Raw genomic sequence first — 27,633 nt, 5'->3', positions numbered from 1 at the left:
ATCAGAGCCAGGAAAGAATTGTTCCCTTTTTGGGGCACATTTGGAAATCTCTTCACGATGTAATTAGAAATCAAACAAAACACAGGAAGAGTTTGTTTTAAATCATTATATTACACAATTCAACAATTCATATTTAAAATAAAAAAAACTTTTCTGGAAGCTGGGTTTTGTATGGAGAGGTAATGGTCCGGGGCTAGCGTTCCAGCCGATGATCCGTCGGCCCGGGGCTAGCGTTCCAGCCGATGATTCGTCGTGAACGTCCGCGGCTATCTCCGACGCGCTCCGTCTGTTTCGGGCTCAGCACCAGCTGACTCGTCGCCCTCTTCCAGTTGGACAGCTTTGCTTTTTTGTGGCATGTTTTTAGTCAGCGTCCCATAAATGCCCATCGCCTTCAGAGAAAAAAAAAAGTAGACAAAACTCTTGTGAGCCAAGTAATTGCCCCAACGCACCCGCCATCACTGACAAGGCTTTAATAGAAAGATTTTGTCAGCAGATCGGTCCCAATCGGCCCATTTCTCCTGCTGTAACAACTCACACCTTAATCAGTCGCTCATCTACTCTTAAATTCAGGAGCCGTATGTCTATCCCATGCATGTTTGAATTCTATCACTGTATCACCCTCTACCACTTCTGCTGACAGTCTGTTCTACTTATCTACCACCCTCTTGGTAAAGTAAAACATCTTGCTAAGCCTCTAGTATATTTAAAATCACCTTTAATGTTCTAAGACATTCTGTTTCATGTAAACATTTATGTAGGACAATCCCGTTACACTGGTCGAGTACTGGGCTGCTTGCCCTACAAAGAACCGCTTACCTGCGTTACCATCCCGGTGATGTCTCCCGCGTTGGCCGGCAGCAGAATGGTGTTGGACTCCTGAGCCAGCTTGGAGAAGGCAGACACGTACTGCTCGGCGATGGTCAGCGACGCTGCGGCGTTCCCACTCTGGGGAGCAGAGAACACATTTCATGGTCATTTCGTTGTGAATTCCCAACATTTCCTGCACCGCCCGTCTACTTTATAAACACACGAGAATTAATCACAGACATTCACTCGCCAAGGTCCAGCCGTGCCGTACAATAAAGGTTTCTTGCTTAGCCCCCCCCCCCTTTGATAGAGGTGAGTTTTGGCCAGGGCCGGACTGGCCCACCGGGATACCGGGAAATTTCCCGGTGGGCCGGAAGGTCCGTGGGCTGGGCGGCCGGCAGACTAACCATGAAGACAGCCGCTGAGCGGCTGCAAATGGCATTGAACGCCTCCCTCGGTGCCAGGGGCGGGCTGGGCAGGGGGGCAATTGCCCCCCGGGCTGCCCGAAATCTAATCAAAGCGGCCGCTGGGTGCTGACGCGGCCGGCCGGCATCAGCACCCAGCAGCCGTGTGCGATGGCCGTCTAGTGATGGGAGCAGTGTGAGGGGTGAAAGCTCCGCCCCCTCGCACTGACCTTTCACCCCTCACTCTGCTCCCATCACTATGCGGCCATCAGACTGCTGGGAATGTAATCTGAACGGCTGGTGCGTGCTGATGCCGCCGGCCGGCTCTGCTTCAATACTTTTTTTTTTTACTTTATATGGCAAGCCGATCCAGCTTACCATATAAATTAAAAAAAAAGTGTTAAAGTAGCTCCGGCCGGCGGCATCAGCACGCACCGGCCGTTTAGATTACATTCCCAGCAGTCTGATGGCTGCATAGTGATGGGAGCAGCGTGAGGTGGAAGCTCCGCCCCCTCGCACTCAGACTGCTGCAGCACCGGATGTCAGGTCAGTGACTTCCTGTCAGCATAGAGGAGAACAGTGTGCAGCTACCAGGAAGTCAAGAGAAGTAGAAGGTGAGTAAAATAATGTATTTTTTGTACTGTATAATGTTTTTTGTATTTGTTAAAAACAAAAAAAATCGGCATGTGTGTGTGTATGTAAGTGTGTCCCCCTATATGCCACTCTGCCTCCAGAAATGCCTTATACCCCCCTATATGCCACTCTGTCCCATGATATGCCTTTTAACCCCCTATATGCCAGAGTGGCATATAGGGGTATAAGGCATTTCTGGATGCAGAGTGGCATAAAGGGGGTTAAAAGGTATATCATGGGGCAGAGGAGCATATAGGAGGGTATAAAGCATATCGGGGAGGCAGAGTTGCATATAGGGGGCATAAGGCTTTTCTGGAGGCAGAGTGCCCCATGATATGCCTTTTAACCCCCTTCATGCCACTCTGCCTCCAGAAATGCCTTATACCCCCTATATGCCACTCTGTCCCATGATATGCCTTTTAACCCCCTATATGGCAGAGTGGCATATAGGGGGTTAGAAGGCATATCATGGGACAGAGTGGCATATATTATTTTTTATTTAATATGGCAAGTTGGATCGGCTTGCCATATAAAGTAAACAAAAATGTCCCATGATATGCCTTTTAACCTCCTATATGGCAGAGTGGCATATAGGGGGTTAGAAGGCATATCATGGGACAGAGTGGCATATAGGAGGGTTGAGGCATATCAGGGAGGCAGAGTGGCATATAGGGGGGTATAAGGCTTTTCTGGAGGCAGAGTGCCCCATGATATGCCTTTTAACCCCCTTTATTCCACTCTGCCTCCTGAAATGCCTTATACCCCCCTATATGCCACTCTGTCCCATGATATGCCTTTTAACCCCCTATATGCCAGAGTGGCATATAGGGGTATAAGGCATTTCTGGATGCAGTGACAAATAATGAGATAAAAAGAATGGCGAATAGTGTGACGCGGGTATGTATAAGGGTTGCGTGTGGGTATAAGAGCTTCACCGTGAGATAAACTATATGGGGCTGGTCTCCAAATTTTTCCAGGGCTGCTTTTCAGTCCCAGTCCGGCCCTGGTTTTGGCCCCATGTTCATTAAGTTACAGATCAGGCGGTTTGACTGTAAAAGCCGGTCGGTTGTTTCCATTTAATGTAGCATTGGGGTCTGTGCCCAGATTCTGGCATATTACCTGCTGCATTAGAGCCTCTGCCAGTATGTGGATCGCCTCTCCCCTGGCCTTGGCTCGTGCAAGGATAGCGTTGGCTTCACCTTCAGGGGATAAAAACAAACATCTGATTTCATATCCATACAAAGAAAGCACCGAGACATTCCATTTACAAAGCCAGGCCAAATGTATAAATATTATAATTCCACCATAGGTTGGAGAGACAGAGAGAGCACGAGAGACAGAGAGCGAGCAAGAGAAGTGTACGAGAGAGTAACCATAAACAAGTATTTAGACATTGGAACCCTAATGTTGCGCCCCACACCCCGGGCAGATGTTTAGGGTTCACTTACCGGCCGCCCTGTTGATCTGCTCTGCTTTCTCAGCCTCAGAGGCCAGGATCTGGGCTTGTTTCTGCCCCTCTGCCACATTGATGGCCGATTCCCTGGTCCCTTCGGACTCCAGCACCATCGCTCGCTTCCGTCTCTCTGCCTCCACCTGCCAAGAAAGCCAGAAAGTGTCTGAGTCTTTCCAGGAGGCGTATTGCCAGATGTATAGAAATAACGCATCGCACACGGAAAGGGATCCATGGACTCCAGAATATGCAGACATATTCACACAGACCCGTCCCATGCGTATTTAAATTCCCTTACTGTATTATCCACTACCACACCTACTATAAGTCCGTTCCACTCATCAACCACTACCAAGCCTCTAGTTTTAGACTACAGTCCAACACATACATATATATACACACACACACATATATATATATATATATATATATAGATAGATAGATAGATAGATATAGATACACAGTTAGAAATTTCCTTGTTTTTGAAAGAAAAGCCAATTTTGTCCATTAAGATAACATGAAATGGATCAGAAATCCAGCGCAGATGGGGTTAATGCTGTAAATGACTATTGTAGCTGGAAACGGCTGATTTTTAATGGAATCTCTTCATAGGCATTCAGAGGCCCTTTATCACTCCCATCACTCCTGTGTTCCAATGGCCCTTTATCACTCCCATCACTCCTGTGTCCCAATGGCCCTTTATCACTCCCATCACTCCTGTGTTCCAATGGCCCTTTATCACTCCCATCACTCCTGGGTTCCAACGGCCCTTTATCACTCCCATCACTCCTGGGTTCCAATGGCCCTTTATCACTCCCATCACTCCTGTGTCCCAATGGCCCTTTATCACTCCCATCACTCCTGGGTTCCAATGGCCCTTTATCACTCCCATCACTCCTGTGTTCCAATGGCCCTTTATCACTCCCATCACTCCTGGGTTCCAACGGCCCTTTATCACTCCCATCACTCCTGTGTCCCAATGGCCCTTTATCACTCCCATCACTCCTGGGTTCCAATGGCCCTTTATCACTCCCATCACTCCTGGGTTCCAATGGCACGTTGTGTTCACTGATCCAAGTTTAAGTGTAAAATGCTAATTGATAGTCAGAAAACCTTTCTGTAATTATGTTACAGCCAACCTTTGAATGGTAGAGTGTATATAGATATAAAGGACATATATCCTTCCATCCACTTTGTTAAATCCCTTTAAAGTTTCTATAATATCCTGCAACTTTCCTTCTAGGTAAACGATGGATTCTTGTGTAACTAAATAGTGTTTCACTAAAGCCATGAACAAAACATCATGAGATATTTACTAATCGGCGATACAAGCGGGAGGAATTTAAAATCCTTGGCGTCCGGGCACAGCAAATAACCTGCAGGGACGATTACAACGCCAGCCCTCATCTATACAGGCGCATGCATACCGATAACACAAAGAGTTACAGAAAGAAAGAATTCTTACCTGGGAATTCCTTTTCCTTGTCCATTTCCAAGGTGGCACATGAGAAGAAGGCTCCGCCTACCAGGTAGGGCAGGAAATACTATAAAAAAAGGAGACCTCCCCCTTCCTCCCCAGTGTGGTTAAAAAGAAAGACTCAGACAAATAAAAACCAAACAAAGTAAATTTAATGGGTGGGAGAAAAAGTGTGCCACCTTGGAAATGGACAAGGAAAAGGAATTCCCAGGTAAGAATTCTTTCTTCTTTCCCTTGCCATTCCAGGTGGCACATGAGAAGAATTAGCAAGATAGGGAGGGAAGGATTCCAGTCTGTAGGACACAACGACCAAATTGAGACTCATCTGAGAGATGAAGATTCAGCCTGTAGTGCCTTACGAACGTATGAATCGACCTCCAGGTCGCTGCCTTACAAATGAGAGACGGAGACACCCCGGAGAGTTCAGCCCAGGAAGTCGAGACGGATCTGGTCGAGTGAGCCTTCAGGCTGGAGGGAGGTACTCTTCCCGCAGAGACGTAACACAAGGTGATAGCGTCTTTAAGCCAGCGGCTCACGGAAGCCCTGGATACTGATCTGCCCTTGCGGGTTCCCGCAAAGGACAGAAAGAGAGAATCGGATTTCCTCCAGGCAGACGTACGTGAGAGATAAGACAGGATACATCTCCGCAGGTCTAGCGAGTGGAGTTCCAGTTCTTTGGGATTCTTGGGATCCGGACAGAGAGTAGGCAGAACGATCTCCTGATCCGAATGGAAGGGAGAGACTACTTTAGGGAGAAACTCCGGAGGCAAACGAAGGATAATGCAGTCCGGCAGAATCCTGAGAAAAGGTTCTACCCTGGAGAGAGCCTGGAGCTCGCTCACCCTCCTAGCAGAAGTGAGGGCTACTAGGAGGACAACCTTGTAGGTGAGCAGCTTGAAAGAGGTATCCTCTAGAGGCTCGAAGGGAGACGTGGTGAGTTGGTGCAACACAAGGTTAAGGTCCCAAGGCGGGACCGACGGACGGAGCCTAGGGCGAAGTCTACACATTCCCTTAGAAAATCTGGAGATCCAAGGATGGGAAGCCAGATGGAAGTCCAAGAAGTTGCTCAGTGCCGAGATCTGGACCTTGATAGTAGCAGGTTGGAATCCTTTATCAAAGCCATCTTGAAAAAAGCGCAGCACCTCACGGATAGATGGAGAGGATACTTCGTGCACATTGCACCAGGCGATGAATGTTTCCCAAACCTTCTGGTACTTGGCGGTCGTAGAATTTTTGCGGCTGGAGAGAATGGTGTGCACTACTGGTGCAGCTAATCCTTTAGAGGTCAGGATCTCCCTTTCAGAAGCCATGCGGAGAGGTTGAATCGGAAGGGATCTGGGTGGAGAACAGGACCTTGAACGAGAAGATCCTTCACCTGAGGAAGAAGCATGTGTTTGTCTATGGACAAGGTGGTAAGGTCCGAGAACCAAATTCTTCGAGGCCAGAAAGGAACAACCAGGATGACTTTTTGAGGGTTTTCCCGAATTTTCCGGAGCACTCTGGAGATAAGGGGAAGCGGAGGAAAAACGTATGCGAGATCGAAATCCCAGGTCTGCGAGAGTGCTTCCAGGGCTCGGGGACGGCCGACTGGTGAAAGAGAGAAAAACTCCTTTACCTGAGTGTTCAGATGCGTGGCCATCAGGTCTATCTGGGGAGTACCCCATTTCTTTGTGATGAAGGCGAAGACCTTTTTGTTTAAGGACCATTCTCCCGGAGGTACTGAGTTCCTGCTGAGGTAATCCGCCTCCTGATTCAGTGAACCCTTGATATGGACCGCGGAGAGAGTACAGTGACTGAACTCCGCCCATCGGCAGATCTGAGCAGTCAGGGTCTGCAGGCGTCTGCTTCTGGTGCCACCCTGTTTGGAAAGGTAGGCCACCACGGTGACGTTGTCCGAAAGGATCCTGATGGATTTGTGCCGCAGGATTGGAGACCAGAACCTTAGAGCCCTCCAGACCGCCAGCAGTTCTAGAAGATTGATGTGCAGGCTTGATTCTTGAGGAGACCAGGTTCCCTGGGTAATATGGCTTCCCATGACAGCACCCCAGCCTGTCAAACTGGCGTCGGTGGAGATAACCACCCAATCTCTTGTGTGCCAAGGGAGTCCCTGTGAAAGCTTCTTGGCTGACAGCCACCAACGGAGTGACTCCCGAACGAAGGGAGAAAGCCGGACCTTCTTGTATAGGGACGTCCTGGAGCGATCCCAGTGATCCAGTAAAAACTGTTGAAGAGGTCTTGCGTGAGCCAGTGCCCAGGGAACCGCCGAGATGGAGGAGGTCATTAGACCGAGCAAAGACATGACGGATCTGAGGGACACTGACTTGCTCTGTAGGACCGCATGTGTGAATTCCCGTAATCTTAGGATTTTGTCCTGCGGGAGAAACGTCTTCTGTACGTCTGAATCGAGGATCATTCCCAGAAAGGTCTGACGTCTGTTTGGAAGTAACTTTGACTTTAGAGAGTTCACCAACCATCCCAGGTTGTGGAGAGTCCTGAGGGAAAACTCTAGATGGGATTGGAGCAATGATGCCGAGGCTGCAATTAGTAGCCAATCGTCCAGGTATGGGACCACTTTGATGCCTCTTTGCCTCAGGAAGGCCACGACCACTGACATGAGTTTCGTGAAGATCCGTGGTGCTGAAGCAATTCCAAAAGGAAGGGCCCGAAACTGAAGATGACGAACACCTTGAGGCAGTGTAACGGCCAGACGGAGGAATCTTTGGTGGTCTTCCCTGATGAGGACATGTAGATAGGCATCCCGCAGGTCTATAGTGACCATGAGGTCCCCCGATGAAATAATCTCTGTGGCGGACTTCAGGGATTCCATCCGAAACCTGTTGTATCTTATACAGGCATTTACCAACTGTAGGTTGATTATTAATCTGAATTTCCCGGACGGTTTTGGCACGACAAAGACGTGGGAATAGGTTCCCTCTCCTATTTCTAGATGAGGCACCGGGACTAGAGCCCTTTCGTGAATTAAGTTGTTGAGTGTGGAAAAAAATCCCGCTCTTTCCCAAGGATCCGCAGGAGGCATGGACAGCAGGAATTTCTGGGCAGGTAGGTGAGTAAACTCCAGTGCATAGCCTTGATTGATGATGCGAAGGACCCAGGGGTCTGAGGTGATCTCTTCCCAGGCATGAAAGAAACCGGTTAACCTGCCCCCTACTTGGAGCCTGCTGGCGTCAGAACCTTCCTGATTTACCGTCCCTGCCTCTGCCTCTTCCTCTCTGGAATCTACCTCTTGCGTAGGGTTTACCACGAAAGGACTGGTAGTCTTGATTGGAGGTAGAGGCCCTGTAGAACTCCCTGTCTCTTGGAGCTCTATAATAATTAGACCTGAAACGAGGTGGTCCTTTCCTCTGAGGTAACCAGTGCTTGTCGCCCGTGGTGGATTCTAGAATCGTGTCGAGGTCGCTGCCGAAGAGGTGATTCCCCTGGAACGGAATGCTGCACAGCTTGTGTTTTGAGGCATTATCTGCAGACCATGACTTAAGCCAAAGCGCTCGTCTAGAAACCGCTGAAAGTGCCGTAGCTTTAGCAGATGCACGGACAGCTTCAATGGAGGCATCGGAGATGAAGTCAATTGCTAAGCAGGTGTCGGACAGGTTTCTTGCAACCTGCTCAGTCCCTGGAATAGCTGCCAGGTCTTCCACCGCTTGTTGAAGCCAGATCTTAATGGCTCTAGAAGTTGACGCTATGGCAATGGCTGGACGAAAGTTCGCCGCTGCTGCTTCAAAAGCCCTCTTGGCGGCATTCTCAGCCCGCCGGTCCATGGGGTCTTTGAAATGGGACGCGTCCTCCATCGGAATGGCTGTTTTCTTCGTAGCCTTGGCTACTGCGGTGTCCACTTTCGGAACTTCCCAGGCATCGGAATTCTTACCATCAAAAGGGAACAGCTTTTTGATTCTGGAAGACGTGAAGAATCTCCGGTCAGGATATCTCCACTGCTCCGTAATTATTGCTGAAAGTGATTCGTGAACTGGAAAGGTCTGCGGTTTCCTAGAGTGACCCTGAAAAGGATCCGGTTTTGAGACTGGCATGTCATCCTGTAGATTCAAAGTAGATCTGACTGCAGAGATGAGCTTCCCTGTTTCTTCGATTGGGAAGAAAAAGGTTTCCTCTTTAATTTCCCCCTCCTCATCTGAAGACTGGGGGTCATTCGACTGGTAGTCATATTCCGAAAAAGGAGCCAAATAATCTTCCAGGGCATCTGGAAGAACATTTGGTGGACCCTGCTGGTAAAGTTGATGCTGAGGCACCGGCGCCTGAGGGGAGCTTGCCATGGCCCGAAAACAGTCAAAGGTAGACTGAAGTTCTCCCTTCAACCAGGAGGTAAATTCTGCTGCGGAAACTTCTTTAGGCCGAGAGCAGGAGCTGCACATTTTGGCCGTGGGGTCGTGTAGGGTCTTTTTACAGGAAGAGCAGGCTTTGTGTTTCGTTTTTCCCACAGACTTCCTATGTGGGGAGGCCTCAGGAGGAATGTCTGGATTTTTGTCTGACATGACTGAGGAGAAAAAACACAAGGATGAGACCACAGAAAGTAATAGAAATAGGCAATGGTTTCAACCCAGGAGGGAAAACCTACTTGAAAAAGGCAATATACAATCCTCAGGCACAGGCAGGCACAAAAAAAGGAGTAGAAAAAGCAAAAATACAGTACAGGAACGAGAGCAAGGAAAGATCTTACCCATTCTGGCGGTTTTATAGCGGCATTTAGGCGCCCAGGCCCGGAAAACATCACATCCGGAAATTCCCTGTCAATTGACCTCTCGTGACCCCGGACGCAGTGCCGGAAGTAAAGCAGATAGGAGAAATAATGAAAAAACGGGTGCCGTGAAACCGGCACAGCCGGCTATAGAGTCCCGCTCGCAGCGCCTCCGGAGCGCTCTCCTGCCGTGACTCACGCTGAGGATTCCTCCTCCCCGGGACGGAGAGAACCGGAGCCCGGGGATGCACCTCCCAGTGAGCCCCCTGGGCTGTGGGCAGCATCTAACGAGGACTGAGCCTCGAGTAACCGCGAGGACGCGGAGTTACAGCCTCCGAGGCTGCCGCATCACCCTGGATCCCCCGGGATCACTATCGGGGATCGGAGAGAAAGGACGCCCCCCCGGGGCTCCAGGAAAACAAAAAAGAAGAGAAAAAGGTAAGCTAAAGCCTAACCGCTACCTGAGTAGGGCAGGAAACAACACTGGGGAGGAAGGGGGAGGTCTCCTTTTTTTATAGTGTTTCCTGCCCTACCTGGTAGGCGGAGCCTTCTTCTCATGTGCCACCTGGAATGGCAAGGGAAAATACGTTTTTTTAACCAGAGTCTTCTGAACTGGGCCGCCAGTCCCCGGCATGCATCACGTACCTGCATCTGCATGGCGTCTCTGACCTTGGAAGGCACGTGAATGTCTTTAATCTCGTAACGCAGACATCGGATACCCCAGTCGTCCGCGGCCTGATTAATCGCTTCAACAATGTTGGAATTCAGAGACTCTCTTTCCTGATTAATGAGATATAGAAGAAAATAATAATAATAATAATAATAAATTATTTACCCCTCTCTATAGATTACCTTTCTATAGTTTTTTTTTCCCGTGGGTTATTGATAATCATCCGATTAATTATCTAATAATCTATAATTTTCAATAACCAATAACTCACCCTGAAAACTTTGTCTAGCGAGAGTTTGCCCAGCTCGGAACGCATGGTGGTCTGCGCGAGCTGCGTCACCGCGTACTCCGGGTCCTCCACCCCGTAGCTGGCCTGCGATGGAACCGCAAACAAGACGTTAAAGCGCATCAGTCACATTTCTAACGCCTACATTTTATGGCACCCTGGGGTAAATAGAACACGTGTAAGGGTATTTATGTATTAAAATAAGCAGCATATATTTATCACAAACCCACCTAATGCGTATACTATGGAAGAAGCCAATTAACATCCTGTTCCCGGGACAAACATGATTATTCCTCCCCTCTAAAGGAGCTCTATCATCTACTAAATTTACCACCTTTCATACAGTGTCGGAAAGAATAAATTATAGTATGTTAAGGAAATAGACATTTCTAGATTGTGCTTGTACAAGCGGGACAGCACCTTTAAGCCATCACTCCCCAGTTGTTCAATACGGAGCCTTACGGTACTGGCCGGACTGATGTCCTCCGTTCACATAAATGATAAGTACCGGTGGATGTTCAGACTATCCCCCCCCCCCTGAACACAGCCACGCATTATTTACCCTTGAGAAGCTAGTGGGGGATTGGTTACCTTGTAGGGGTCCATGATCCGGAGGTACAGAACTCCATCTATCTGTAAGCTGACGTTGTCTGCATGGGAAAAAAAACAAACAGGGTAACTCGTTCTGTTTTACCCCTGCGGTCTACCGGGCTGTGGCATTATTAGCAGCACACAGACCCCGAGGGCCACGGACACTCGCATGTACCCCAAACACACAGTACGGGGGATATTACAAAGGCACGAACCTTTCCCAAAAACCTATAGCAAGAAGGTCAGAATCCATCAGTTTCTGGCTCGGGGTTCTAGGGGTTGGATTCTCGCTTTGGACGAGGTGCTGGGTCCAGATTCCAGACCGATGATTAGGGTTTGAGCCCCCAAATAGGTCTGATCTGGAACATAATGTCCCTACATCCCGGCTCACTGTATAAAGGGTTAACCATCCTACACCCACTACTAATGCGCCGGACCCCCGGACCAGATCCAGGAAACCTGCCTTAAAAGCCCCCGTGAGACAGACAGAGCCAAGCGATGAGACACAGACGCGACACTCACCCAGCGACACCGCGGACTGCTCCGGAACGTTGATGACGATCTCCTTCAGGCTCTGCACGTAGCGAATGCGATCGAGGACGGGAACGAGGAGGTTCAGGCCCTGGAACCAGAAAACGCTTTACATTTCAGCAAATACATCGAATTCTATCATTTATGATGGGGAACTTTAAATAGATTTCTGGGATGATGTCATAGTGACACATGCAGTAATCAGGCTTTTATACGCCATTTCAACATCTTACATCATCCAGACCCAGCTTCAAAGCCGGAGTAACTCTCCTTCCCAGCATTTCAAGTGATGACATCATGTAATAAAAAGGTCATCGAGTGCAGGTGGACACTATAACTAAGCACCTGTGTGATCCCCCATGTGAGTCGGGGAGCAGTTTTTGGGGATTTTATACATTTCAGGAGCCGGATTTAGTTCTCAGGTGCAGCAAATCGGTATTTTGGGTTAAATACGCGGCGATGAATCGCTTACCGGCTCCAGGATCCGGTGAAATCGGCCCATTCTCTCTACCACCCAGGCCTCCTGCTGGGGTACAAACAGCACCACGGTGTTCATGGGGAGGCCGGAGGCGAGGCAGCGCTGGACGTCGCTATTCCAGGGTCTGGGGCCATGTATGCTGGAGCCCTGCGGAGAAAAGAGACAGCCGGTGAGAGGTCAGAGACACCTTAGTGAATAGTAAGAGCTTCCAAAAGCAGGAGGCCGGCGAGGTGATGAACAGCTGGTTAGGCGCTGACAGCCAGACTTCCGACCCCGTTACAGACCGCTACTGGTCCTAGGGGTCAGTAACGATGCACGTTTAGAACTCTGTACAACATCCTCGGTGCGATAGAAATAAATACACAGTGCGAGTCGGCCCCTATGTGAAGTTTTTAATTTCTGTGAAATGAAGTCTTCACCCTCTCGCCACAACCAAAGAACACCAGATGCCGGTCCTAGCAGTCAGCATTTAACCCAGGGATCCATTACCGTGACGTGAGGTTTCTGGAAGCCAGCGCAGGGTATATATGCCACACACAGAGGGGGACAGCATGGCCAGGCCTATAATGGTCCTACCAGTCACTGCACCCCATGTTCTGATGTATACTTGTCCTAGCGGTCAATGAGCAGTTACATACACCAGTCCTAGCAGCATGCACCATGATAAGATACATATAAGTAGATATATGCTGTGCCTGGCAGTCAGCGCCCCCTATTCTGTTATATCTGGCAGTCAGCGTACCCCATAACAGTCATCATCCCTACAGCGTTACATAATAGTCCTAGCGGCCAGTGTGCCCGTGTTTGGTCTCATATACTGTTCCTAGCGGTCAGTGTACCCCTGTCCCGCTATGTATACTAGCCCCAGCGGTCACCGGGGCCCCTCTCACCCGCAGCAGCGCACTCCCCGCTCGCCTCACGATCCGCAACATGTTCTGTCACCGGCTACACCTGCCCCCGGGTCACGTGAACAGAAATGTCATGGCGCGTACAGATGACGGAATCGGCCACACTGAGCGCTAGACAGTAGAGACAAATAACTTGGATGGCTTCGTACTCTTCGGCGTACATTGTCTCTAACATCCCCAGTTTTGGCGACACACAAGGCTTACAGCTTATGTCTCTTGACTGTAGCACTCCGTCTCGCAGAGTTTGGAAGCTTTGACACTTGAGGTCACAGGTCGCCATATTTCGAGTGGCAAAAACGGTCCAGGGAGCTGCTAAGTTTTCAGAGTGAAACTTTTGCAATGAAGAAATCACGTCAAACGTTTTTTAAGGGGGTGTAGTTAGAGGCGTGTCTGGGGCGGGACTTTATGTCCTATTGCGGGGTATTTGCGTAACTGAGTGGGGCATTTAGAATAATGAGTTTTATTTACCCCGTTTAATTTATAAAGCCGTTTCCTGCTGTTTCTATACACATTATCGGGGCTTTTAGGGCCCTAGAACCCTGCGATCCCCTCATACCCAGCAAACATTCTGACCTCCTAGAAAGATGGGCATCGGGGGGGAGTTAAGAGGGCGTATTTGAGAACCAAAGAGGGACTGGCCAGAGGAAACAGGGGCACTTGGCAGATGTAGGGTCTTTATTTTTTCTAGTAACAAGTTGTGAATTATAATTCCCCATTTAGTTCGCTCTTAAAATTCTTAAAGTCCAGGATCCTGAAACCCAACGTTCCTGTCCCGCGCTGCGCATTCCGCATAATTCGACCCGGGGCCGGACCGTAAGGGAATACGTGGGGGGAGGGGGAGATCCGCACTCAGCCCATTATTACCCGTCTTAGTCCGATCACGCTCTGGAATATGGTGACGCTATAAAAAACAATACAAAAGTAGTCGTTACAGGAGCGGCAGACCATACGAGAGAAGCGAAGATCCCGCTCCATCCGTTGGGAAGAGGTTCCGGCGCTCTGATCCAGAGATCTGCAGCCTTTGTGTATCGGGCGTTTGCTGGTCAGCATGGAAACCAGGCAGCGACCGTTGGTATAGATGGCACGATTAATTCGCATTGAATACTAAAGCGTTAATGGGGTTTAAAGTACATTTATTTATTTTTACAAACTTTGGATTAATTGACAAAAACGCATTTTTAATGAGATTTTGTGGGTTTATTCAGACATTTAACTCTTTCTTTACACCGTGAAATGCAGACAGACATGTATTTGGGGTACACGCCGTACCCTCCCAAAACCATCATGGGAAATAAACACGTTACAAAAATTCAAGTCTCGCACCCCCAACCCTCGGAGAATTACATTTCTGATAGGTCTGTGCAATCGGGGATTTGGAGTTTAAGGCCAATCGGGTGTCTTGTTTAATAAAGGTGGGATGTGCTATTTAATTAACCCCCGCGCTTCCTAGGGTGAAGGAGATCTTTGTGCTGGAACCCATTGAATATAATTACACCGGGGAGTCTTTACATCCAAAAAAGTCAACCCAATCGCTAAGCGATGATAACCTAGAACCCGACTCCTGCCACTCTCAGCCGGTGCGGCTAGGATTTGTGGGTCCTCTTACATGCCAGTATACACTGTACTGTACGCTATACCTCATTTCACTTTAGATTATCTTATTACAGATATTCAAAGGGCCTTCTCCACATTTTACTTTGTGCCAAGGTCTCCTTTATTTTAATGGGGGAGAATCAATGATTTATTTTTTTACCAATTTTAAGAAAACCTAAAATAAAATCTCAATTGACCTATACGTGGCACCTTGCGCATTGGTCATCAAAGCCCCACACAATGAAATAAAGCAAATTTTCCGCCCATCTCAAGGGCTTAACCTTTATGAACAGTCCAATGAAACTTATTTTAAATGATTTTTTTTGATGGGGGGGGCTTAATAATGACATCCTCAATGTACAATAAAATATATTGAGAGAAAAAAAAAAAAATCTGATTATATGGATGCCAGCAGTAAAAAAAAACAAAAACAAAAAAAAAACAGACCACTGTGTAACAGAAATAAAAAAAAAAAAAAAAAAAAATAAAAAAAAAATCTGAATTGAAAATCAACCCCAAACTGAACTGTAAAAAAACCCCAGTGCTTTCTGATTGGTCATGACTTCATTAAAACACTATTTATAGGGATCACACAATAAAAAATAAAATTGTATATATCTTATAAGTTGTCAAAATTTTTCCAGGAATGGATTTGAGAGACGGGGCGTACAATGTGTAAGAGGCCAACGAAAATTAGTAATAATTAGTCCTAAATTAATTATCTGATCTGAACTTGCGTTGGTTTTATTCCGCAAAATGACCAATCTTACGCCCTCTATATATCTAAGAATCTCTCCTTTATATAGAATCCGTGCGCCGGGGTACAAACCGTAACGTATATACAAAGCACAGCGATAAACATTCTGCCCGAAACTCCTAAGAAACGAGCAACAAGTGAAACATTAACGAGGTAAGAAATGTATGAATACGTTCCGTAGGAATAGCGACGCGCTCGAGTGCACCATGTCTGTAAAGAACAGCAACTCCTACAACCTTCAGGCAGCCAGATCACTGGGGTTCCGTGCCATCTGCAGAAATGTTGGGTACTTTGTTACCCACAAAAAAAAAAGTGTTTTTTTTTAATACAATATCATCTAAAAGAAGTTTGCTAGTTCTACAAGAAATTAAATGATAAATAAAATAAAAAATATAATTCTTTCCTCCATTGCTGGGGGGGGGGGCATCTTCTGGTTCCTTTGCCCTGGGGGTAGAATAATTCAGATTTTTGTCTTCTTGGCATCACGAAGATAATGGACTTTGGGGAAAACAAAAATATATGTTTATGGTTGTATATATTATTCATTAACACTCTAAGCACATTAATCAAATCAGGATGGTGTGTGCCGGAATGCTAACTAGCCTAAAAAAAAAAAAATGTAAAAAAACAAAAAAGTAAAAAAAAAAAAAAAAAAGCGCCTGACAGAGGTAGAATATTATGTTTCAAATAAATACACAAGATATAATATTTAGAAAAGGGGGGCTAAAAAAAAAAAATGAAATAAAAATAAACCCTTTGTTATGATGATGCAATATTATTGGGTAGGGACTAAAATAATTTAAATTAAATAATAATAAAAAAAAAAATCCCATGTGGCTACAGCCAAAAATTCTTGCTCCGCTTATTCCCTACTGGAAGCATAGGAGGGTCCCCGCTGGCACGGCCGGGAGTTGGCACAGGTGCGGGAATACGATGATTCCTGGAATTCTTGTTATTAGGGATTTTCTGCTCTTACAAAAAGATAAAATAAAAAAAATAAAACAGATTAACCGAACGTACGCGCAGGCAGCGTCTGATCCGTATCCAGCCGCTGACCGATCGCCTCCTTTTCCTCCTAGGAGAATTTGCCGTTTTAAATGCTTAATGTCTCGTAAACTACGTTACAATGTATATCGCAGCACAGGAGTTCTTTTCGGTAAAATGGCTAATTTTGCAGCAGCGTATCGATCGATCGGCCAAATTATTCGGCAGCCATCATTTTCTGCCATTTGCGTTATTTTTGGACATCTAAGCAGCTGTAATACTTTGAAAACGTGAAGGGCTGAGAATCCCAGTGGAATTCAAAGCGTTGATCACCTGTTTGGGGAAGAATTGGTAAATTAGGAAGAAAACGGTAACATTCGGGCACAATCTTGAAACGGCTGATCATTTTTTTTTTTGTTGATTTCAAACAAACGCGACAACCTCGGCTTGCTCCGCGGTTCCAGCTTCCCTTCCAGACAGAGATTCCACGCGGGGGGGGGGGGGGCAGTCATCGCTTTCTGCCCCTCGCGGTCCGGGCAGAGAAATCAGACGGAAACTCAGCCTACAGGCCTTTTTTCAGCTGTCGACTACAATCCCTACAATCCTCTATGCAAAGGGATAGTACCCCACATTGGATCAGCTAGGGCATTTACTTATACTCGGTGATCAATAGGCACGACCGCCCGTCTTCCAGTACCAGCCGACCCAACTTTTTGTGTTTCTAGCCGACCCCCCCCACCGCAAACATTTAATCCAAAAGATGGAAGGACTTCAGAGGTCCGACGCAAAGAACAGAAATCAACCCTTTCTAGGACGTCTCAGCAACCGGCAATAAGAGTTCTGAAACTCCATGATATCACCCAACGACGTATTCCAACATGCGCGGGGTGGGCCTGCTATCCACATCTAATTAAATATTCTAGATCCTCAAAGAGGGACATCATCGTCATCATGTTCACATACATCGTCTCCTTAAATATACAGCGGAAACTCGGTTCCCCCCTCTTAAGCGGAGAATTATCAGAGCTGGTCTCGCTTTCAGGGGTCCGGGAGGGCAAAACAAAAACTTCTAAACAGATTTCCAGCTCGGAGGTCCTCGCAGCGTCCGAGAAGCAGAACTAGATAGGAGGTTCCGTGGTGTGGTTCTGTTGGCGGGGCCGCCAGCGCAGGGTCCGGGGCCGAGCAGGTGATAGAGCGAGTGACAGGTAAAGTGGGGGAGACGCGGACAGGGCGCCTCCGCAGCATCCGCTCCCCGTCCTTCAAAGCCGTGGGGAGTATTTGGGGTTCTTGGGGGACTCGGTGAAGGATTTCAGCTCGTAAGGAATCCCGGTATCCACCTCGATGGATTTACGAGAGAAAAGCAGGCGGATGTCATCATGGAGGTAAATCTTCCCGGACTTGGACCGGTGAAACCTGAAAAGCAAGAAAAGAAACATAAAAGTGAGAAAAATAACAAAAAAAAGGGGGAATTGATGCTGAGCAATAAAACAATAAGTTTGCGTATGACATCACGCATGACATCACCAGTAAGAAAGGAAAGCTATGTGTGGGGGCCGGGGCCGGGCACGCACTCCCTCCCTCACCAGTCGGGTACACGAGAGAACCCAGTTTAGGGAATGTCCGTTGTGGAACAGCAAAGCGACTGAGTACCCGTTGTACAGCACTACGGCATATGATGGCACTATAAAAAACGAATAATAAGCCTTTAATGGCGTGAGAACCATGAAAGGCGGCTGGTCTGGACGGCGACCCGTACCTCAGGTGCATGAGGTAGCACAGAATCTTTTTGGCCCGGTCCCTGGCGGCCCCGCTCTCCGGAGATTCCTGCGCAGCCCCCTCTCCGGACTCCTGCACGGGCACCAGGAAGATGCGATGGCGCAGGAAGGTGACGTGGTTGGGTGGCATGTCTTTGAAGTCATACGTGACAAGAAACATCTTCACCACGGTCTTGTTGGGGTTAAATAAGGTCTGAGGAGGAGACACAGCGACAGGAACCTGTATTAGTTAAAACACTAAGGGGGCAGCAACAGCCCTTATCCCAAAAGAACGGTTCTAAACGTGGAGCAATCGCTATGGAAACCAGTGCAACGATGCTCACCCTTTCCCACATTTTCTTTCATTTATCTCGTAAAATCATAAAAAGCAGGCACACCAGGACTTTACACAGAAGTCAAATATTTAATTATACATTATTATTATTATTATTATTATTTAACTCGGCCCTTTTATTTGTAATCAAAATGTTTGACTTTTGTGCAGAAGTCCATTCCGGCAAACAGAGAGTTAATAGTTCATCTTCCAGCACAGAGGCCTCTTTTATTTCCTAAACAGTTCAAATAACACGAATCTGGTGCAATATTTACATAAAATAAACATATTTCTCCCAAATTAATAATAGAATACATTCATATATAATGTAACAGGGGGTGAAGTCCGGGACTCAGCACGATGCCCCCCAACCTACCACTTGAATGGTTCCAGTACTGGGGACGCTGTAACCCTTCTTGCCCACGGCTTCCAGATCAACGACTCCCTGCCGGAAAAGAAAAATCAGGAACGTTTAGTGAAGTCCGGGCGATTTACCGAAGTTACGATGTTACAAAAGTATCAGAACCCCGTGTGGGGAACACTTGTTATTAGTTATTGTTTTATATAGCGCCGTCATATTCCACAGCGCCGTACAAAGCAGGACAGGACAAGCAACAGGTGAGGAGGGCCGTGCTTAAACAGGCCGCTTAAAAACAGATTAAAACAAACGGAATGTCGATAAAATCAGAGATTACGTCTCTACGTCAAGATGAATCAGATAATATTACGAGCTGCAGGGACCTGAAATAGTTTCACCGGTTTTTATTTCCCTCCCGAGAATAACTGAAATGTTTGGGATTCTGGAAGTTGATGGCGTTTTTCTGTAAATTTATAATGTAAAAGTTTTACTTTACTAGTAGATAAGTGGAACAGCCTCCCAGCAGAAGTGGTAGAGGGTAATACAGTGAGGGGTATTAAACATGCATGGGATAGACATACGGCTCCTGAATTTAAGACGAGACCAACGACTGATTAAGGTTTGAGTCTTTACAGCAGGACCAGGCATACATATTTGTAGAAAAGGAGAATAAGGCCCTGATCTCGTGAGCTTACAATCTATTACCTACTACCGAGTGCGTTAAATCCCACCAGCTATTAATAAAGTTCTTACCAGGAAAGGCGAGGGCATGCTGTGCTCGGAGATATGGAAGTAGGTGACCTCGACTGGGAGGGTGACATGCTGGGGGCAGTAGGAGCCGCTGGCGCCGATCTCTGCCGTGAATCCTTCGATCTGACCGGATGGAGGAAATCGGCCCCTCAGTACGGACTCCTGAGAAAGACAAGAGACCCCTGCTGTATCCTCACACATTGACAGCCAGCCGAGAGGGGAGCGGCGTCACCCCCACCATCACACGAGCCGAGGGGGGGAACGGCGTCTAACGGGAAGGGCGACGGGCGGTTAAGCCGGCAGCCGTCACCGGCAAAACCTGACCAATAACATGCAGGATTTTGGGGAAGAAAAAAAAAAAAAAGTGTAATTCGACTGAACTGCGGTTACAGGTAAAACGGCTTCCTGCTGTCCCGGTCGGCGACCGGAATCACATAGAGAGGATCCGCCACCGCATTCCGGTGCCTCTACCGCCAACCAGGGCAGCAAGACGACGCGGCGAGGGGCGGCGAGGATCAATCGATGAAAGATCTCAACGCCTAAGGTGAGAATCGCTTAATAAATCTTCTAAAGGATAAAGCGAAAATAGTGATGATAGCCATAACGGGGACGATAGCCATAACGGGGACGATAGCCATAACGGGGACGATAGCCATAACGGGGACGATAGCCATAACGGGGACGATAGCCATAACGGGGACGATAGCCATAACGGGGACGATAGCCATAACGGGGACGATAGCCATAACGGGGACGATAGCGAATGAGCTCCGGGGTGGAAGGTACCTCGAAGTTGCCCAGCAGGGAGCGGCTGATACAAGAAGACGTCCAGTTCCCGGCGCAGCTTCTGCCCGAAGGTCCTTTTCTGGGGCTACGGAGAGATCTCCTGTATAAAGAGACGCGCGGTTACCGTCATCGGGGGCGGGGTTGAAGGAGCACTTAAACTGGGGTCATGCAACCCCCCCCCCCAAAAAAAAAAATTGTAGATTTTGGGGTGCAGCTGAAATGATCAACCAAACACTGATTAACCCCGACGATTTAACTTTTTTTTTCTTCTGTTTGATGTTTTTCTTTTTTGGCCATTTTTACCATGTGGGTTTAATTAAGTTTTTTAATTGTTTGATATAACCACACAAATGATACATCCTTAAGGGCAAAAAAAAAATAAAAAAAAATAGGGACCATAGAAACAGCAAAAAATTATATATTTCCGTGCTAGTAGGGGAAAAAAAAAAAAATATAAATAGAGATTATATATATATATATATATATATATATATATATATATATATATATATATGACAGATCAGGGCTTACGTCTTTAACCGCAGTCCTCTTTTCAGCCTCCGGGGGGCGCAGTCTGATGGGCTCTGATACAAAAGGCAACATGAAGTGTTAGTTTAATGAAATCAGTGGGGAGAAAAAAAATAATAAAAAAAAAAGACCTTTAGAAAACATTTGGCTGGAACAAAGAGCGAGAGGGTGGGAGAGAGAGGGCAGGAAAAATACTGCCCGGGACACACAGACAGACAGACAGCGCCATAGCTTTACTGTGATATAGTGTCTGATATATTAACGTCTATCCAGAACGTGGGCTCCACGACGTCACCTGAAGTTTGTGAGCAGATGGAACAGTCCGCATCCGATTGGCATGTACAATTCCTATAAGTGAATCTCAGCCAATCACAAAGCAGGCAGACAGGGGAGCTACAAGGCTAAAAGCTGCACGAGGAGCCAGATGACTTATGACGTCACACTAAAGGCACAATATAACCCCCCCCCCAATATTCACGCTGTACAGCGCTGCGGAGTACGATGGTGCTACAGAAGTAATTTAATAACAATAAGCTATTTCAGAAGCGGATTTGGAGCGGGAGCCGCGCACATTCCTCACATTGTTCTGGTTGGCCGTCAGCCCGTCTTGCTGCAAATCTATCACAACAACCTTTATCTCATATTTCTGGAAGGAGTCTCAAAAACGGCTGCCGAAAAGATGGACAAAATGTGCCGGCAGATCGGCCCCATCCGGCCCCCCATCTAATCCACCCATTTCTGCCTGCTGTAACGACTCAAATCTTAATCAGTCTCGTCTTAGATTCAGGAGCCGTATGTCTATCCCATGCATGTTTAATACCCTCGCTGTATTACCCACTACCACCTCTGCTGGGAGGCTGATCCACTTATGTACCATCCTTTCAATAAATTAAACGTCTTTACGTTACATCTTTAACGCGTGTTACAGTTCCGCGCGGTGGGGGTGGGGGTACAGTTTTGGTATAATGGGGGAAGAAGGCATATTTTAAATTTTATCCCGTAACTTTTACCTAAAACGATCCAGTTACACAACTCGCAGCTACGGGTCTTATCCACACAGTTTAAAAGCCACCTACCAGCAGAGGAGGGTCCATTACCCCAAGTTTCTTCAGCTTCAGCGAATCCGCTTCCTCTGACTTTTTACCCCAACACACCAGGCAACTAACCCACAGCCGCATCACACGCCGCCCCAAAGCCACCCACTCTGCCTAGAATGCCGGGATGTATAGCTGCGCTGGTTCCCTTGCACCTGACCCTTTGTAGGCTGTTCTGCATTGTGCACACCTGTGACACAGGGGGGGGAATTTTCCAGGTGTGGGGGCACAATGAGATCTGCCCTATAATACCCAGCCAGTCTGCGTGTGGAGGGGGCAGGAGAGCAGGAACCGCGGGGCCCTCCCGCTTACACTCCGTAAAAAGACACTTTGAATCTTCATACTCAGGGCTTGTGTCCTGAACTATATACATTATACAGGGGGCCGGCTCACTGATTTATCTATACATTATACAGGGGCTGGCACAATGATTTAACTATACATTACACAGTGGGCCGGCTCGTTGATTTATCTATATAATGAATGGAAAACTGGAGAGGACGTGAGCCGTGTGGGTGCTGCAGCACCTCTTGGGAAGTGGAAGGGGCTGGCACACTAATTTAACTATACATTATATAGGGGGCTGGCACGCTGATTTATCTACGCATTATACAGGGGGCCGGCCCGCCGATTTAACTATACGTTATACAGGGGCCCGGCTCGCTGATTTATCTATACATCATACAAGGCCTGCTCTGGCTCACTTCATATCTCTGAGAACGTTATCGCGTCAGGTAAACTTGGGGCTTCGTAAACAGAGCGCAGGCCGCAACAACATTGATTCGGAACAGTGACTGACGGCTCCGCTTCCCAAGAGGTGCCGCAGCAACCACAGCCGGCTCACGTCCTCTGTTTTCCATTCATTAAAATGCGGTTAACTTTGACATCTATTAGAGGAGATCATCATTTACCTCAATAGATTGCCACTCAGTCCTACTGTCCCAGCAGTGGCAGAGCTCAGCGGGAGCGTAACCCCGATTACATTCTCCAGGGAACGCATACTGAGCATGTGCAGAATTGTGAGCATGCACAGTAGCGCTGCCAGTTTGAGTGACACTCTACCTCCCAAGCTCCACCCCCCATGCCCCCCTAAAATTAAATTTTAAAAAATGGCTGCTCCAGGAACCTTTTCACCCGCATTCAAGAGACGGCGCTAGGGTTACCACCTGGCCGGTATTTCGAGCACCCTCTGATTGGCAGGAGGGGGAGTGCCCAGAGCCTAGCGCAGTGCTATGTCTATGTGCCGGTGCCTCGTTTGTGGCGGAGGCCGATCGCCGGGGGGGGGGGGGGGGGGGGACTGGACACGGAGGAAAAAGCCTTATGTCCCTTCTGCTGCCTGCACTGATAAATGTGAACTGAGGTAGGTGCACATTATGTTTCTGTGACAGGAAATATTGGGGGGGGTAGGTGCACATTGTGTTTCTGTGACAGGAAATATTGGGGGGGGGTAGGTGCGCATTATGTTTCTGTGACAGGAAATATTGGGGGGAGGGAAGGTAGGTGCACATTATGTTTCTGTAACAGGAAATATTGGGGGGGGAGGGAAGGTAGGTGCGCATTATGTTTCTGTGACAGGAAATATTGGGGGGGAGGGAAGGTAGGTGCGCATTATGTTTCTGTGACAGGAAATATGGGGGGGGAGGTAGGTGCACATTATGTTTCTATGACAGGAAATATTTGTATTGGGGGGGTAGGTGCACATTGTGTTTCCATGACAGGAAATATTTGTATTGGGGGGGTAGGTGCACATTGTGTTTCTATGACAGGAAATATTTGTATTGGGGGGGTAGGTGCACATTGTGTTTCTGTGACAGGAAATATTTGTATTGGGGGGTAGGTGCACATTGTGTTTCTGTGACAGGAAATATTTGTATTGGGGGGTAGGTGCACATTATCCTAGACAGCGCGCATTTCTGTAAATGAATCAGATGCCGTCTCTCTCTGGAATCTAAAATTCCTCTCCAAAACACACTGGAATCTTAGCCCGGCGCAGCCGAGGGTATAAGTCAGAGCAGTCTCGCCCGGTTTGCAGACTGTCTAATTCTCATAACCGCAAACAGATGTCTGTCTATCAAAGCAGACGTCTCTGGCCAACATGTGGACGGGGACGCTTTCCAGCTTCAGATGACTTCTCAAAATCAAAAGGGAGGCGATCCGACTCTGTGGCTGCGAGTGAGCTGATGAATGGGCAGGGGGCGCTATACGTGCCTGCGCGACCGGACCGGGCCGCCCATCGTGCTGCACTCGCCCCCGAGACTCTTAAGACATTAAATACCTTCTAATGGAAACATGACTTGTCAGAAGGTAAAGATATTCTGAATTAAGTCACCTGTATTCAAGCAGGGACGCTCAGATAATGTTAAATCAGAGGAGAATATGAAAGCTCCAGACTGTGTGACTGAAAATCTGCCCCATTCACTCTGCACCATTAGAAAACACAGGAGCAGCGACAGCCAATCAGAACACTCCCAGCTCAACCGGGCCCATTTTAACAGGAGATCTCTGATCTCCCAACCGGCCCATTAGGGGGGCCGATAACACAGTATGGCAATCAAGCTCTAGTAAAGCCCCTGTCAGCACTGTACACTTCCTTTCAGTAGCGGATCCGGGGGGGGGGGGGGGTAAGAGGGCAGAGGGGACCGTAATATGAAGTAACAGAGCAGGGGTAACTGAGGTAACAGAACAGGCGCATGCGCCAATGGCAGGAGGTAACGAGGCATATCATGTACTAATACCAGGGACAACTGCGATTATTTTCATTACCCCGCACGTACCGTAGGAAAGACCTTACCTTCTGGGGGTTCCTGGCGGCCGGTAACAGATGGTTCCAGAAGGGGGCAGCCTTGGAGTCGGTGCTCCTGCAGGCTCCGTGTAGGGCTTGGCAGCTCTGCCCCGGCCTCCAGCGTTTGCTCTGACCCTCCTCTTCGGAGCAGGAGTCGGCCGCCTCGCCAGACGGCAGCAGCTTCCGCTTCACCCCCGTGTTGCTGCACCCTGGGGGGCAAAGCCGGCCGAGCCCAGGAGGGGTTTTATCCGAACAGCCCAAGTCCTCCCCATCTGGCAGCTTCTGAGCCGACACACGCGGGGTAACCGGTTCTTTCACGATCTCATCTACAGCAGTCCCGGCCTCCATGCCACCGCCATTAGAATAGCCACCATCTTGTGGGTCATGGACATCCTTTTCCAAGAAAGCCTCTGAATGTGCAATTTTGTGCAAGGCGTTATCAAGTTTGTGCCGGCGGCTGGCAGTTGCCCCCTCAGCCTGGTGATTTGCCCCATTGTCTTCACATGATGCGGACAATCCTTCGGGGGAAACCAGTGGTTTATCTCTTGGGGGGCTATTGCGCAAAGACGTGTATGGAGGAGGCGAGAGGGCGTCCGTCCTTCTGCAGCCAAGGTTTGTGTGCACATGGACTAATAGGCGCTTGCGCAGAGGGTCCCGGGGTGGGAAGCCCTCCGCTCTGTGCTCAATAACACGCAGCCCGCTGTGGGAGAAATGCTGAGCCGAGCCACACAAAGGCATCTCGTCAGAAAGCAGCCCGTCGTCGAAGGTATCCTGGTCCTCCTCTTCCTCTCCAAGACTCGAGCAGCTTGGACGGTCTCCATCCAAATGACACTGTCCATACGGGCCATCATTGCGGGACTGTCCCCAGAGAGCTCTCTTTGGGCTCCTGGCGGGTTCCGGGGGAAGCTGGTGCGGCGGACTTCTCTTCAAGGCTTGGCGGTGGCAGGTTTTCAGCCCAGCCTGCGATGGAGATGACGGCGGAGACGTGATGGAGACGTGATAGACTTTATGAAGCTTCAACTCGTTCTCGGGATAGTGTACCTTGCGGTCCGGCCCACCGCCCACCAAGCCAGGCTGGCCCGGGGCGGCTGAAGTGATATCTGCCGGGAGGCAGCCGTCGGCTCCTGCCTCCTCCGTGGACGCGGTCTCCATCTGGATGTGCCTCATGGATCCAGCCGGGTGGAGAAGCAGGAGATGCTGAGGATTCACGGCAGGACGAGGAGGAATCTGAGCTCTGGAGCCGAGAGGGGATTCGCTTCTGAGGTTCACACAAACCTCGAGGACTCGACGGAGCTCCACATCTGGAGGCAAGAAGAGAACACAAGAAATTAGAGAAGGACCTCGTTCCCCCTCCTCCTAGGCAGCTGCTGAGGAGTCTAGAACAGGACACTATACTGTATAAATCCAGACTTATCACAACGTTACATCACCAAGTATACAAAACGTATAAATGTATCGCTATAAATAAATCCACCTTTATATCACAATTTATTCTTTATATACCTCTAGAATATTGAGAAAATTATGTGTTCCATAGTATGTATAAAAGGGTATCCCTTTTAACGTAGTAGTAGATACACGGAGCAGTCTCCCAGCAGAAGTGGTAGAGGGTAATACAGTGAGGGGATTAAACATGCATGGGATAGACATACGGCTCCTGAATCTAAGACGAGACCAACGACTGATTAAGGTTTGAGTCATCAGGGTCCTCTCCCACCCCCCCTCCACTTACCCCTGTACGTTGCCGCGCTGCCCGTGGCAGGTAAATGCCCCCTCTGTGGCAGCTTCTTTCCACCCCTGGCACATCTAGCTGGCGAGTCCGGCCATGACGGTATCTACACCTGCAGACAATATCCGGCTTCAGGTCGATACTCCACACCATGCCGGAGAGAACTCGAGAACACGGAACCAGAGCCGGTGCGGAGGAAAGACTCGGAACCCTGAGAACAAACAAACAAAGCCGTGAACCAATAGGAAGAGCCGGTTTATATTATTATTGAGAGAGTCAAACACTCAATAAGACAGAGAAAATGCAGCGGATACAATCTGCAAATATGTCGGGGGATTGATTCTCCTCAGCAGAAGCAGAATATCCAATAACAAAATCATTTAGATTGTAAGCTCTACAGGACAGAGTGCTCTGACTGGTGCGATACAAAGTATCAAATGGGGTTAAATTCACTAAAGCTGGAGCGTGAGGAGCTGCAGTTTCATCTTCCGACTTCCTTATGCGGTATGAATGATTTACACCTCGCCCCAGAGATTGCCCCTGCCCTGTATAATGTATAGTTTAACCGGTGGGGTACTTTTCAAGAGGTCCAACTGGCTGAGGTTTGCATTATACGCTTAAAGCCGGGTTCTTACTGCTCGGGTCGGCCCTTCACGCAGCGCCGATCCCCCGGACACCGTGAGGTCGGGAACAGTAACTATGGAAAAAAGGTCCTTAAAACGTTAAGTAACAGAGGTCATGATTCCGAGATGATGGGCGAGAGTAGTAGAAACCTCCTAACTAAATGAGCTTTTAGTGAATAAGGGGACGGGCAGACTAGCGCTTTCTTGAGAATATTCAGAGAGGATTTTCTGGCGGAGAAGAGACGAGCGGAACGGGCGACGGAACAAAGAAATGGGTGAAAAATCCAAGATTTAAAGAAAGGAAGTTCCAGACAAAGAAAGTCGTACGTCAGACAGAGAGGTGTCAACGAGAGCGGGAGAGACGCGAGCCGAAACACAATGAATTCACACCGCGGCGGGGCAAATAAAAGCGGGGGCCGCCAGTCACGCGAGGACATGCCCCGGGGGTCAGCACTTTCTGTCAGCACTCTGCAGCGAGATTACCCCTTAACCCCGCCACTGCCAGGGCAGCAGGTACGCCCCATCACAAAGGCGGGCGAGAACCGGTGCATGGAAACAGAGGAACGCCAGTTTTACACCGGTGTCAGCCGAGGGCAACTAAATGTCAGGGGCAGCCGT

General features: G+C 48.4%; 2 protein-coding genes across 2 annotated transcripts; both read right to left on the bottom strand.

Moving 5' to 3' along the window:
* Positions 1-266: 266 nt before the first annotated feature.
* LOC149276640 (stomatin-like protein 2, mitochondrial) lies at positions 267-12,967 on the bottom strand. Its single transcript, XM_089503420.1, has 10 exons — positions 12,926-12,967; positions 12,030-12,182; positions 11,549-11,648; positions 11,027-11,085; positions 10,421-10,522; positions 10,125-10,259; positions 3,293-3,437; positions 2,964-3,043; positions 817-945; positions 267-389 (listed from the first exon to the last, which is right to left on the bottom strand). Exons 1-10 carry the CDS (start codon positions 12,965-12,967, stop codon positions 267-269), a joined length of 1,068 nt encoding a protein of 355 aa, XP_089359546.1.
* Positions 12,968-17,536: 4,569 nt separating this feature from the next.
* Positions 17,537-26,545, bottom strand: LOC149276639 (atos homolog protein B-like). The gene is made up of 8 exons (XM_089503419.1): positions 26,404-26,545; positions 24,673-25,964; positions 20,791-20,843; positions 20,260-20,359; positions 19,477-19,635; positions 18,742-18,810; positions 18,034-18,245; positions 17,537-17,690 (listed from the first exon to the last, which is right to left on the bottom strand). The coding sequence occupies exons 1-8, from the start codon at positions 26,543-26,545 to the stop codon at positions 17,537-17,539; spliced, it is 2,181 nt and encodes a 726-aa protein (XP_089359545.1).
* Positions 26,546-27,633: the final 1,088 nt, after the last annotated feature.

Source organism: Sceloporus occidentalis, unplaced genomic scaffold, assembly GCF_023333645.1.
Source record: "Sceloporus occidentalis isolate IW3139 unplaced genomic scaffold, rSceOcc1.0.p SCAF_232, whole genome shotgun sequence".
NCBI lineage: Eukaryota > Metazoa > Chordata > Lepidosauria > Squamata > Phrynosomatidae > Sceloporus > Sceloporus occidentalis.
This window is presented reverse-complemented; position numbering and strand designations above follow the sequence as displayed.